The 14352-nt window shown below is 42.4% G+C and overlaps 1 protein-coding gene and 1 pseudogene across 4 annotated transcripts in view; both read left to right on the forward strand.

Annotated features, from left to right (window-relative positions):
- The window catches only part of CNN3 (calponin 3), a 30020-nt gene that overhangs the window by 14281 nt on the left and 1387 nt on the right, over positions 1 to 14352 (forward strand). For all 4 annotated transcript variants that reach the window (XM_025872237.2, XM_073896274.1, XM_073896273.1 and 1 more), the window contains exons 2-6: positions 10127 to 10248; positions 10446 to 10512; positions 11292 to 11429; positions 11893 to 12009; positions 13488 to 13634. In XM_025872237.2, the coding sequence (XP_025728022.1) occupies positions 10127 to 10248; positions 10446 to 10512; positions 11292 to 11429; positions 11893 to 12009; positions 13488 to 13634 (591 nt within the window). The remainder of the gene's footprint in view (positions 1 to 10126; positions 10249 to 10445; positions 10513 to 11291; positions 11430 to 11892; positions 12010 to 13487; positions 13635 to 14352) is intronic.
- On the forward strand, positions 2033 to 4115 carry LOC141373414 (small ribosomal subunit protein eS7-like; annotated as a pseudogene).

The following is a 14352-nucleotide window of genomic DNA, read 5'->3' on the forward strand; positions in this document are numbered from 1 at the left end:
CCTGAGCTCATGACCTGAGCTGAAATCAAGAGTCTGATGCTTAACTGATTGAACCATCCAGGTGCCTCCTACATTTTCTTAATTTCTTTTCTTTTCTGTTCTTTCCTTTTTTTTTTTTTTTAAGATTTTTATTTATTTATTTGCCAGAGAGAGAGCGAGAGCAGGAACACAGGCATGGGGAGTGGAGTGGGAGAGGGAGAAGCAGGCTTCCCGCTGAGCAGGGAGCCCGATGTGGGGCTCTATCCCAGGACCCTGGGATCATGACCTGAGCCGAAGGCAGACGCTTAATGACTGAGCCACCCAGGCGCCCCAGCATTAGTTTTTTTGGACAGAGTTGTATAGCTTATTGAGTATGCATGACTAGTTAGTTCTAGAACTTGCTGCAGAATTTTATGTATATCTGGAATAATTTATTAAGCTGTAATTTTCTGAATCTGAACTTTGTTTCGAGCTATTCCCAATTTAACTTTCCATTAAGTTTAATAAGTATGTCTAACAGTTTCCAGGTTGTCAGTTGTTAATTTGTTACCAAAACAGAAGAGACTTGGATGTAGTCTTTCGAGCATCCAACCCTGTTTTGGCTCAGGTCCTGATCTCAGGGTCTGAGATCGAGCCCCGTGTCGGTCTCTGCTGCGCTCGGTGTGGAGTCTGCTTCAGATCCTCTCTCCTTCTCCCCCTGCCCCTTCTGCTTGTGCTCTCTCTCTCAAGTAAATAAATCTTAAATATTTATATATATATATATATAACCCAGAAGAGAACAGATCTAAACCTAAGCCTCAAGGTACATATCAGTGGGAGTTCCTCCTTCCTTGACATAGATCGGCACAGTGGGCATGGTTGTTGCTTCTGACCAGGCCCTACTTCTAGAGTTACTAAACTGGACCGAAGGAGTGCCATAGACATAGGGACTTTTATGAGAAGGTAAAACAAATATGTCCCTAGTGATCCATCTAAGATTACTAGATTGGTAGATCAAGGAGATGTGGCGCCTCTAAAAACCAGCAGCATTCAAATGCAGATGCCTTTTGGAAACAAGATAGATCTTTAAATCTGTAGCATTTTCTAGTTGGGTACTACTGTCAGTGGATGAACAATCATTTATTGAATACCCACAGTGGGCCAGATGCCCCAGGCATGTGCACTAGGGGTACAGGACTAAAGCCCATCCTGCCCCCAAGGAGAGGACACAGGCATGTTGGATGTGCCTTGCCGTAGGTATGCTGGCTCCTGGTGATGGATGACTGCCTCCCCATGGCAACCCCCCCCCCCCCCCCCCGCCCAACCCTCCCGCCCCCCTGCCCAGGTCCCTGCACACCCTCGCTCCAGGAGTCCACTGTAGCATGACAGCAGCAGGCTCTTCAGCCTGTAATAGAGAGGCCCTTGCCTTTTGCGTGGGGGTCAGGAAGCAATGGACCCACATCTAGGTTCCTGTTACTTGGGTTTATCGAGGCGTTTCTCACAAACTGAGCTGTTTAACATGTGCATCTTTGTTCATCGTCCTTTCTGAGTCTAGATTCTTCTGGGAATCCAGCCTCTAGGCTTAACTCCTACTTGAGATTTGAAACTTCAAAGTCCCAATTTACTTTTTTAGATGTCTTCGTTTTATTATTATTTTTATAATTTTATTTATTTTTTCTTTTTTTTTTTAAAGATTTTATTTATTTATTTGAGAGAGAGAGAAAGAGAGAGAGCACATGAGAAGGGGGAGGGTCAGAGGGAGAAGCAGACTCCCTGCTGAGCAGGGAGCCAGATGCGGGACTCGATCCAGTGACTCTAGGATCATGACCTGAGCCGAAGGCAGTCACTTAACCAACTGAGCCACCCAGGTGCCCTATTTTTATAATTTTAATTCCAGGATAGTTAACATACAGTGTTATATTAGTTTCAGGTGTGCGATATAGTGATTCAACATGCCCCCCCCCACTTCCCCTCAGATAACTGTCAGTTCTCCATAGTTAAGAGTTTGTTTTTTTCGGATTGTGTCTTTCACTCTTTTTTCTTTTTTAAACCCCTTTGCTCATTTCTTGTTTTTGGTTTTTTTTGTTTCACACAGTTAAGTTATATGGTATTTGTCTTTCTCTGACCTATTTCACTTAGCCTAATACTCTCTAGCTCCGTCTGTATCATTGCAAATGGCAAGATTTCATTCTTTTTTATGGCTGAATAATATTCCATCACACACACACCGCTTTTTTTTTTTAAGATTTTGTTTATTTGACAGAGCATAAGCAGGGGGGGCGGCAGGTGGAGGGACAGGGAGAAGCGGGCTCCCCACTGAGCAAGGAGCCCGATGCGGGACTCGATCCCAGGACCCTGAAATCATGACCTGAGCTGAAGACAGACACTCAACCGACTAAGCCACCCAGGCGCCCAACCACTTCTTTATCCATTCATCTATGGATGTACACGGGCTGCTTCCATAATTTTTCTGTGGTAAATAATGCTGCTATAAACATGGGGGTGCATGCATCTCTTTGAAATAGTGGTTTTGTATTTTTCTGGTAAATATCTAGTAGTGCAATTCCTGGATCATAGGGTCGTTCTATTTTTAACTTTTGAGGAACTTCCAGAGTGGCTGCACCAGTTTGCATTCCCACCAACAGTGTAAGAGGGTTCCCCTTTCTCCACATCCTCACCAACAGTTCTTGTTTCTTGTGTTTTTGATTTTTGCCATTCTGACCTGTGTGAGGTGGTATCTCATGGTAGCTTTAATTAGCATTTCACTGATGATGACTGATGTTGAGCATCTTTTCATGTGTCTGTTGGCCATCTGGATGTCTTCTTTGGAGGAGTGTCTGCTCATGTCTTCTGTCCATTTTTTACAGGATTATTTTTTGGGTTCAAAGTCCAACTTTGAACTATGTATATTCTAAACTGTGGTCTAAAGGTCAGTTTCTAGATAGAGAAGACAAAATTGACATTCTGTTTTTTCTGCATTTTCTTAATCATTTATTGGTTATGCTGTTTGCTTTAGGCACTGGCCCAACTCCTCTTAGATTATTTCAAAAACTTTGTCAGTTTCATAGTATTGGCACATTAAGTCATAATGTCTTTGTATTTATTTGAGTATACATATTTGGAGAGAAAAAATTGTGCTGGTGCCATACGCTGATACATTGATCTGAAGGTCCAGCTGTCCCTTTGAGAAAAGGACCCGACTTGAAAATGCTCGTAGGTTCTTCCTAAGCCAGGGCTCTCACCGAGAAGGCCATGTTCAGTTCCAGCACGATCATGAGGCCCAATGGCAAGAAGCTGGATGAGCTGGAGTCCGGCGTCTACCAGGCTCTCCTTGAGCTGGAGAGGAACTCGGACCTCCAAGCCCAGCTAGGGCAGATGAATATAACAGCAGCCAAGAAAACTGAAGTTGGCGGTGGTTGGAAGGTTCTTACCATCTTTGTTTCCATTCCTCAACTGAAATCTTTCCAGGAAGTCCAAGTCCGGCAAGTCTTTGAATTGGAGAAAAAGTTCACTGGGAAGCATGTTGTCTTTATGGCTCAGAGGAGAATTCTGCCTCAGCCAACTTGAAAAAAGCCATACAAAAAACGAGCAAAAGTGTCCCAGGATCTGCCCTTTGAAAGCCGTGCGTGATGCAATCCTGGAGGACTTGGTTTTCCCAGGCAAAACTGTAGGCAAGAGGATCCACGTGACACTGGGTGGCAGTCTGCTCACAAAGGTTCATTTGGATAAAGCACAGCAGAACGACATAGAGCACAAGGTTGAAGCTTTCTCTGTTATCTGTAAGAGGCTCACCAGCAAGGATGTTAACTTTGAGTTCCAGAGTTTCCGTTGTAAACATAAATGACAGGGGGCGGGGGGAGCTCGTAGGTGTCCCTCCTGTTTACCTGAGGCAAATATGGTTTTCCATCTCTCTGGAATATATAATCATTCCCCATCAGATCTTAACACAGTTCACACCATAGAATGAGTCTCAGATTCTGTAGTGACCTTGAGGAAGGCATGCAATCTACCTTGACCTTCTTATGCCAAGTGTAAAGGGATTTTCTCTAGAATTCCCACCTCTGTCCCCCGTAAGAAAGCATTTCTGCTTTTTAAAAAGTAGTTACTTCATCCTTTTCATCAGCGATAATCTGAGAAAGAATGGGAATTTGGGATGCAGAGACAGGCAGGAGTGAGCTTTGAGATGAGTGGTGATGGGCAGTATCCCAGATGAGTCCCAGTGGAACTTTTTGAATTGGAGACAACAAAGTGAACAGGTTGTGGTGGGGTTTGGCTAATAGAAAGCTTTGTACCTCTGAACTCAAGCCCGTATAAAAGGAGAACATTAACTCAGATGTGTCAGGCCCTGAGATGTGCCCTTCTTTACCCGTGGAGCGGTCTTCATGCTCACAGTAGTCCGGGAAGGAAGACTACCTAGGAGAAATGGGTCATCAGGACGAGGTTACTGACTTAGATCAAACTGGAATTGGGAACACAGTTTTGGGAAGTTTTTAAAGCTTGACTGCAAGGCCTGTGATCTTGTTTGTTCTATCTGTCATGTGAATGAATACTTTAAAAATTTGCAAAGGTGTGTGTGGGGGGGGTAGGTAAGAAAATGTTAAAGCCTGTTCATTGTCTTGCATGAGGTATCAAGAATGGCAGATAATAAGAAGGGAAGAGGCATCATGGTATTTCAGATGGAAATCTGTTTGGTCCTTATATTAGGACAGTGGTGGTCCCAGTGGATTCTGTTCTTTATTTTATTTTACGGTTTTATTTTTAAGTCATCTCTACACCCAGTGTGTGGGGCTCGAACCCGCAACCCTGAGATCAGGAGTTGCATGCCCCACCAACTGAGCCAACCAGGCTCCCCTCTATTCTTTGTTTTAAATACTCTACATTATTATTATTACTACGACTACCGCTATTACTATTATTTTGCAAATGTCTTAACACACCTTATTAATAGGTATTTGTTGGGGCACCTGGGTGGCTTAGTCACCTGGGCATCTGACTCTTGATTTCGGCTCAGGTCATGATCTTAGGGTCTTGGGATCGGGCCCCCACATGGGCTCCATGCTCAGTGTGGAGTCTGCTTGTCCCTCCTTCCCTCTGCTTACATGCGTGCGCTCTCTCACAAATAAATAGACAAAATCTTTAATAGGTGTTTGTCTCCTTCCAGTAGAATGTAAGCTTTTCAGGGCAGAGACTTTGCCTTTGAAGCTAACTGGTATGTATGTAGTAGCCACTTGAATGACAGAAGGAGTAACGGAGAAAGACGTTGACGGAAGAACCCATGGGGCACCTGGGTGGCTCAGTCGGTTAAGTGTCCAACTCTTGTTTTTGTCTCAGGTTGTGATCTCAGGGTGGTGGGACTGAGCCCCGAGTTGAGCTCCACCCTCAGTCTGCTTAAGACTCTCTCTCTCTCAAATAAATAAATAAAATCTTTTAAAAGGTGGGGCTGCCTGGTCGCTCAGTTAAGCATCTGACTTCAGCTTGGGTCATGATCTCAGGGTCCTGGGCTTGGGCCTCAGCAGCAGGCTCCCCACTGGGTGGGTAGTTTGCTTGTCTGTCCCCCTCTGCCCCTCCCTCTGCTCATGCTCCCTCTTTCTCAAATAAATAAGTAAAATCTTTAAAAAAAAAATTAAAAATCCACGACACAGGAACATTTGAAAGAGAGGGGAGCTGCATTGAATATGATTGTACTTACGGGGTTTGGGGTAATGCTGGATTATCTTGGTGGCGTGCAACAGGCAGCCTAGTGATCTGGAATTGTCTGCTTCCAGGTTTTACCACGCACTGTGGTAAGAATACATTGTGAGGAGTATACGGGAAAGACACGTCTTCATTCTCTAGTAGATTCTAGAACATCTCTGGGCATAAGTAGGGCCCTCAGACAGTTCTTGTACATACATAATCACCGTCCCTCATGCTGGGTGCACCCCCACCTTTTCACTAAATTGCACTTTGGCTGAATGCTCCTGGCTTATGCGAGGAAGCACCATAAAACAGTGCAGGAACTGCACTTTGGGATCTCTTGTTGAGATGGTTTTGAAGCTCGATGTCCCTCACTGCTCTGTATCCCCTTTTAGGGATTCTGGTGGGGGAACTGCTCAGACCTCAGTGCCTGGGAGGGATGGCTGTTGGCAACCAGCAGGCTCTCATCTGCTCTAGTGTCTCTCTTTACCGTTACAAAGCCTAGGCCCTCCGGGCTTGTGCTTGTGAGGCTGTCTGATTCTCATGCTGTTTTATACGTGATTCACCCTAATATACGTGCTCATGGAAGGCAGGTGCCTATCTCTGTCTATTCCCTGGGAAGGGAATAGGATTGGGGGGGGGGGCAGGTGAAGAGAGACTTGTGAATTTTCATGGTCTCAGGGCTTCTCAACCTTGTTTCCATCATCGCTTTCCCAAAGAAAGTCAGTAGAAGTTTTTCCTAATTGCTTCCTGACTCCCACCACATTTAGTACAAAGGAATAGAGTTTGTTGGGGAGGGTCACAGATTCTTGTCATGTCTCCAGGGGTTTTCACTGCCCACCACGAGAACCTATTTTCACCCCTTTGGGGGGGGCAGTATCACCCTCATTGAAAATGCACTCTACATACTTCTGTACCATTTATTATTATTTTTTTTAAACAAGTGTTACTTTAGAAATCCAAAAGAACGGTCATGCAGCTAGACCGGATTGAGCTGCCCTTGAACCAGAGGGTGACTCCACACTGTTGCTCTTCGTTCCGAGGGGCGAGGGGGGAGGGCGGGAAGGGCAGAATGCTGATGCCACACGTGGCCCTAGTGTCAGCCCCAGCAGGGGAGGAAGGGGGGCAATGAAGGCGCCAGCGGGGTGGGAGAGGACAGGCAGGGGGGCAGTCACCCGGCCCCAGTGTCCCAGAGGCCTTCTTCTGTCTTCATTTTCTTCACCTCTTGAATGTATGATCATATTCGGCAAGGGGGATGTTGGTGAGCTTGAGTGAAGAGCTTGCAGCAGGTGTACCCAGTCAGGGTACCTAAGTCACTGGGAAGTGTGCCTGCCTGTGGGGGGGGGGCAGGGCGCTGGAGAAGTGGTATTCAGTGGTGTTGGCGTGGCAGGGGGAGGAGACATGGCTGAGAAGAAGGGGGCCGCTGTGCACTTGGGCAGAAACTGAGAAAGTGGCTTGGGAAGATCAAATAAATCTTGGAGAAGAGTGAAGAAAATATTTAGAAATAACTTGGAAGAGCGATTTTTTAAAAAAAATTTATTAACATAATGTATTATTTGTTTCAGGAGTACAGGTCTGCGATTCATCAGTCTTACACAATTCACAGCGCTCACCATAGCACATACCCAGTGTCCATCACCCAGCCACCCCATCCCTCCCACCCCCCACCACTCCAGCAACCCTCAGTTTGTTTCCTGAGATTAAGAGTCTCTTAATAGTTTGTTTCCCTCTCTGGTTTCGTCTTTTCATTTTTCCCTCCCTTCCCCTATGATCCTCTGTCTTGTTTCTCAAAATCCTTGTATCAGTGAGATCATAGGATACTTCTCTTTCTCTGATTGACTTATTTCGCTTAGCATAATATGCTCTAGTTCCATCCACATTGTAGCAAATGGGAAGATTTTGGATTTTTTTGATGGCTGCATAATATTCCATTGTGTATATATGTATGTATGTGTATATATGTGTGTGTGTGTGTATATATATATATATATACACACACATATACACACACACATATACCACATCTTCTTTATCCATTCATCTGTTGATGGACATCTGGGCTCTTTCCATAGTTTGGCTATTGTGAACATTGCTGCTGTAAACATTGGGGTGCACGTGCCCCTTTCGATCACTACATTTGTATCTTTGGGGTAAATACCCAGTAGGGCAATTGCTGGGTTGTAGGGTAGCCCTGTTTTCAACTTTTTGAGGAACCTCCATACTGTTTTCCAGAGTGGCTGCACCAGCTTGCAGTCCCACCAACAGTGTAGGAGGGTTCCCCTTTCTCCACATCCCCGCCAACATCTGTCGTTTCCTGACTTGTTCATTTTAGCCATGCCCACTGGTGTGAGGTGGTATCTCATTGAGGTTTTGATTTCTATTTCCCTGATGCCGAGTGACGTTGAGCATGTTTTCATGTGTCTGTTGGCCGTTTGGATGTCATCTTTGCAGAAATGTCTGTTCATGTCTTCTGCCCATTTCTTAATTGGATTAGTTCTTTGGGTGTTGAGTTTGATAAGTTCTTTATAGATTTTGGATACTAGCCCTGTATCTGCTATGTCATTTGCAAATACCTTCTCCCATTCTGTGTGTTGTCTTTTGGTTTTGTTGACTGTGCTTTTGTTTTGCTTTGCTGTGCAAAAGCTTTTTATCTTGATGAAGTCCCAATAGTTGCCTCCCTTGCCTTTGGCGATGTGTCTAGGAAGAAGTTGCTGCGGTTGAGGTCGAAGAGGTTGCTGCCTGTGTTCTCCTCAAGGGTTTTTGATGGATTCCTGTCTCACATTTAGGTCTTTCATCCATTTTGAGTCTATTTTTGTGTGTGGTGTAAGGAAATGGTCCCAGTTTCATTCTTCTGCATATGACTGTCCAATTTTCCCAACACCATTTGTTGAAGAGACTGTCGTTTTTCCACTGGACATTCTTTCATGCTTTGTCGAAGATTAGCTCACCATAGAGTTGAGGGTCCATTTCTGGGCTCTCTGTTCTGTTCCATTGACCTATGTGTCTGTTTTTGTGCCAGTACCATACTGGGAAGAGCGATTTTTAAACAAATCACAGTGAAATTTCCATGATGTATTAATTAATTTTGATCCTGGCTACATTGCACAGTGTTAGTTGTCTTATTTCAATGTAAACTCGTTTAATTTCCATTTATAATTCTGGTTGAGTAAATCTACAGCTTAAATAAATTATCCATTATTCTGCTAGAGGAATAGCGTCATTTCCTGAACTTGGGAGGAAAATGCAGATCAAGGACTGCTGTCTCACTAAAGGACACACAGTGATGAGTGGAATCATGTGCCCGCGCCTTTTGGTGGTGAGGGTCCGGGAGAGGGTTCCTCTGTGTAACTAGAACTTGAAGGGCCGCTCTATAACAAAAACGTCATCAGACTATTTATTTCACTAATGAAACCTAGTCATGTTTCTGGAAACAAATGTTTCTGTGTTCATTCCCATTTCCATGGACGCTGCATCAGTTGGATGCAAGCGCATCGTGGTCTCCATCCCCCTGGGTGTTGTCTGCGTCTTGGTGGCATTTTCACCTGTGTAATGAGAAGAAAAATGACACCTAATCTCCTCTTCTTTCCAGCTGTGTTCTTCTCCTTAATTGGCTGACCAGCCTCTTTAATATTCCTAGGATAAGGAATAGCTTGAGCGTGTGATTTTTAACAATATTTTGTGTAAATTTTTTTTTTAATTGAGGTTTCTGGTCTAAGTATGAACAGATCTTTGAAAATCTGTGTGTACTGGGTTTTAGCATGTATAATAGTATAGTATCTGTATTGCTAAGTTGCCTTTATCATAGAATTCTGTAAGTAAAGAGTTAAATTTTTTTTAGTTTTATTAAGTGTTTGGATGTCAGGTACTTGGCTAGGTCCTCACGGTCTAAAAGTGACTTGTGACTTCTGCGAGGAGTCTGTAGGATAGAGACTACATAAACAGAGCTTCAGTATTGTACTGCAAGGACAGTAGTGTAAGGAGTGTGTGTGTGTACATGCACAGAGTGTGCATTTGGCTAAACAGAGGCATAGAAACGTCTTGGCCAGTTAAATACTGTGTAAAAATAGTTGCACGTGTCAGAATTCTACTGCCCTCTTTTTTGCGGGGGAGGGGGATGTGGTAATTAATGACTTAATTTTTAAAATTTAATATGGCTGGTGCCATATTGTAACATGCTGTTAACTCTTGTCACTTCTTGTGTGTCATGAGTGGAAATCTGTTTTCTCTTGATCCATAGTTTCTCCTTCTCTATCCCAGTTCTCTCCATGTACTATTCAAATTTTGTGTAACAACCGCCTTAACCAAAAATTTTTTATTAGTTACTCAAGCTGTAATAGTTGGTTACATTTGCCAATGAACTCCAGTGAGTATAATTTACTGCATGTCACAGTTGTGGTCTTAATGGATAATAAAAGAGCAAGAGCAAGTTGAAGTCAGCAGTTTTTGATGCTTTAGTGAAAATTCTTCCAAACTTGGTTGACTTGTATTTCAGATCGCTTCCAAGTATGATCATCAGGCAGAAGAAGATCTTCGAAACTGGATAGAAGAGGTGACAGGCATGAGCATTGGCACCAACTTTCAGCTGGGCTTAAAAGATGGCATCATCCTCTGCGAGTAAGTTGTGGCCATTTCTGTTCTTCCGGTTCTTTCCACGGGCTTCTGTGTCATCCTCCTTCCCAATCCAGGGTGTCAAACCTTGACATTTCGCAAATGTTTTTAATGCTTCCTTTACTGATGCAAAAAAACCAGCTTTACATGCCAATCCTTGTTTTTCTATGGACAATAAACGTCACCTACACTTTTCTTTTCAGGCTCATAAACAAGCTACAGCCAGGCTCAGTGAAGAAGGTTAATGAGTCCTCGTTAAACTGGCCTCAGGTAATAGACCAGCAACCTCCAGTTATTCTGTATGCAGCAAAGACTTGATTCGTTTTAAAACAGACATTTTAGCAGAAATTTGTATACATGGCTATATTTTTTTTACCTTGCTTCCATAATTACTTGGAATTAGTTCTGTGATTATCAGATGCTTAGCTTAAGAGTTTTCTTACATTTAGTCTTATCTACTCTCAGGATTCAACACAGCTAATACGGAGAAATACAACCTAGACCAAAAGGATAAATGAGGGGAAAAAGCAAGCAGTTTAATATAACTGCTAATGGTTGACTGTAGAACACCGTATTAAGCAGTCTTAGTTCATGAATGGGTGTGATTAAGTAAAATCGGGTATTTTGAGTATGTGTTTTGAGATAATAAGGAAAACAGCAATTAGTAACCACAAAATTTATGTTTAAATTAAAACATAAATTGTTAATGTGAGTAACCATGTACCATTTGACAAAATCTTAGCCCTGGATAGCTCTGACAGAATCCCAGAATCCTTAAAAACATTGTAAGGATGATCTTTCCTTCGAAGAACTGAAAAAAACATGACTGCATAAAATTATTAAAAACACCATTATGTGACCCACTATGAAATACTCTTCACTCTTTCCTTTTCCAGAGAGGGCTGTGCTTAGTATGTATCTGGCCAAGAAACCTTGCCAAGTAGCTTTCTGCCTGGCATCTTACAACTAACTAGTCGTGAAGAGTTAGAATTCTTAATGTGAATGTCTGTATTTAGCTCCCAAAGTTATATGACTCTTTTCCTTTATAGTTGGAGAATATTGGAAACTTTATTAAAGCTATTCAGGCTTATGGCATGAAGCCACATGACATATTTGAAGCAAATGATCTTTTTGAGAATGGAAACATGACCCAGGTTCAGACTACGCTGGTGGCTCTGGCAGGTCTGGTACGTATATGTCTTTAATGGCTGATTTTAAAAGTCCCACCGTGTTGGTGATGCATTGCGTCTTTTACTTCCCATGGGAAACCAGGCTAGTCAGGGAGGGGCCTCTGTCTCCTTCATAATTATTAGCTCTGTGGAAAGGCTGCTGACATCAGCTGTCTCATAAGAGAGCTTAATTAGAATACTTACGTTTCAGAGCTACATGTATTACTGAATGGCCTTAAATAGGTTTTTCACCTCTAGTCTGAGTATTACCTAATGAAGCCTTTATATCTGGACAGTATCATTTCAGCGGTAAAGCGAGCTTACTGAATAATCCTGATGCTGAATCTTTCTTAAGAAGCAGTACTCACCGGCTCTCAAGCTAGCTCAGCCCTTCCCTTCAAATCCTCGCTGTGCTATAAAACTGTTGGCAGAATCTCCATTTTAGTCTTCCTTTTTAGTTAGTGTGCAAATTTCTCTCTAGGCTAAAACAAAAGGATTCCATACAACCATTGACATTGGAGTTAAGTATGCTGAAAAACAAACAAGACGTTTTGATGAAGGAAAATTAAAAGCTGGCCAAAGTGTAATTGGTTTGCAGGTAAGTAATGTATTATTGCTTGATCAGTTACTTCATCAGTATCATTAATTCTCACTATGCAAAATGTGTCTCTCATAAGTAAGGAATGGGTAAGATACACCAGAATGTAGGTTTTGGGGATGGATATGTAGTTTATATAATTTATGTCCATTTAAAGCCCATGAGACATTGAGGATGGTTTTAGAAGAAACTTCCAGCATGCCATTGGACTTGACAATTGTTTCTCTAGGAAATGCTTCCCCCCGCCATTACATTGTCTTTATTTTTTAAGGAAATGTACTTTATAAATTCCTAAACGTTATTGACCAAATTACAAAACCTTAATGCCAAAGTTATTTATTTGCACGGTACGGTAGCCAAGTGCTATTAGAAATAGTTCAGGGTTTTGGGTGGTGTTTTTTTTTTTTTTTTAAGCCCCCTTCACATTGTTCCCCTGGAGGGTGTCACAAAACCACCACTACTAAATGTCCAATATGCTAAGGACTTTACTACCTCTGAGACCTGCCCCTCTGTTGACTGAATCTATGTGAGGTGAATTTATTTTTGTACAGTACAAAATTGTACCTGGTAAGAAATTGGAAACCTGAAATTCCAAAGAGTAGTCAGTTGGTTAAATTATAACTTAACAAAAGGAACTCTAGAGTAAGGTAAAAATGATAGACAAGAATTCCAAGATGAGGGAAAACAAATCAGGTTATAAAATATTATGGTCAGTGGGATCATAGTTTTGAAGATGCACATGCATATTTTTCTATGTGTAGCTCTTTGTATGCATGTGTATTGATATATACAGATATAGAAGGTAAATCTAGAAGGATATGCACAGATGTTTACGGCTAATATCTGGGTGGTAGGATTGCAATGATTTTTTTTTTTTCCTCCCTTCCTTTTTAAGGAAAAAGACCAACAGAAATATATCCCCAGCTAGTAGAACTGGGTGTACCGGTTGGTCTTAAAGCCATATTCTCAGTGGAGAAGAGAATTACTGTTCCTCTGAACTTCACATTCCTCATTCTTTCTATGTGGCTCTTTTTCCATGAAGATGTTGGTGATTTGGATGAAACTTTAAAGAAGCCCTTGTTGAGCTGCCAGAGAAGACACCTGGCATTTGCTATCACATTTTCTACAAACATCTAGAGTAGAAAAGCATAGTATGTAGCCTGAGAGTGCTTCTGTCCCTTTAAATGGCTGAAGCAGGTACCTCTTGGTTTGCTTCACTGTGCTGTAGACAGTAGGGAGGAGAGGAACAGAGGAAATTAATTACTTGTAATTCTGCCCTGTACAAACTTGTTGAAAATTTTCTTTTTAACATGAGCACCTTGAAATTTGTGAAAGCATGGAGATTCTGTATCTCGCTAGCCTCGGCACAAAAAGGGACCTGTCAATCATGCCCCTCCACCTCTTTAGAGGTAGTTTTGCTTGTCATAGATGTTGTTGGCTTCTGATAATCAGTGCTCATTTTATTTTTAACTTAAAAGATGGGAACCAACAAATGCGCCAGCCAGGCAGGTATGACAGCCTATGGGACCAGGAGGCATCTTTATGATCCCAAAATGCAAACCGACAAACCTTTTGACCAGACCACAATTAGTCTGCAGATGGGCACCAACAAAGGAGCCAGCCAGGTAAGGACTGTCTTTTTATACTTGCAGCAAAGAGTACAGAAGGACTATTTAAATTAGCACTTACCTCATTCTTATTAACTAAGTTCAATTGAGGTGGTTTTTGTATGGTATATTTAGAGAGTATATTCCTTCAGGAAAATAGATTTTGCTGAGAAAGCAAAAGAATCAGAGGACCTTTTCTGTAGCAACACAAGTAGGGTGTGTGGCTCATGGCTTTTGTTGGCAGTTAGAACAGTCGGCCTTTCTACCTGACCAGAAGAAAAAAGATAAGTTTATTACGGCAAGTTTATTTCTTGCTCCAAATCCAAGTAAATTGCTCATTCGAATGCCTCGGACTTTTATTTTTATAGGATCCCTTAACTGGTAGGTACAATTATCTGGAGTTCTAAAAAGGATTTAGCCAGCATCTCTGTTAAATGTGTGACTAGAAGTAGATGGAACTGTAGCCTGGTGAGGAGGCCAGTATTCTAATACCACGCAAGATGCAAGTATGTTCCCTTACAAGGAGGTTCCCTTAATCACCAGAGACAGGCAGGCCTCCCGTTCCCACAGGAGTGGAGAGAGAAAGTGTGAAAAAGCTTCTTCCTAATGACCTCAAGATGAAATTTACCATTTGCCCTTTCTGGAGCACGTCCTGCCCGTCTCTCGTAGCTGTCATTCGAGTCTGCTTTTTTTTTTTATCGGTTAAATCTGGAAGTGTCTGCTTGGCCTAAATGGA

Source organism: Callorhinus ursinus, unplaced genomic scaffold, assembly GCF_003265705.2.
Source record: "Callorhinus ursinus isolate GAN/ISIS: 27379988/994484 unplaced genomic scaffold, GSC_fseal_2.0 scaffold9, whole genome shotgun sequence".
In the NCBI taxonomy this organism is placed as follows: Eukaryota; Metazoa; Chordata; class Mammalia; order Carnivora; family Otariidae; genus Callorhinus; species Callorhinus ursinus.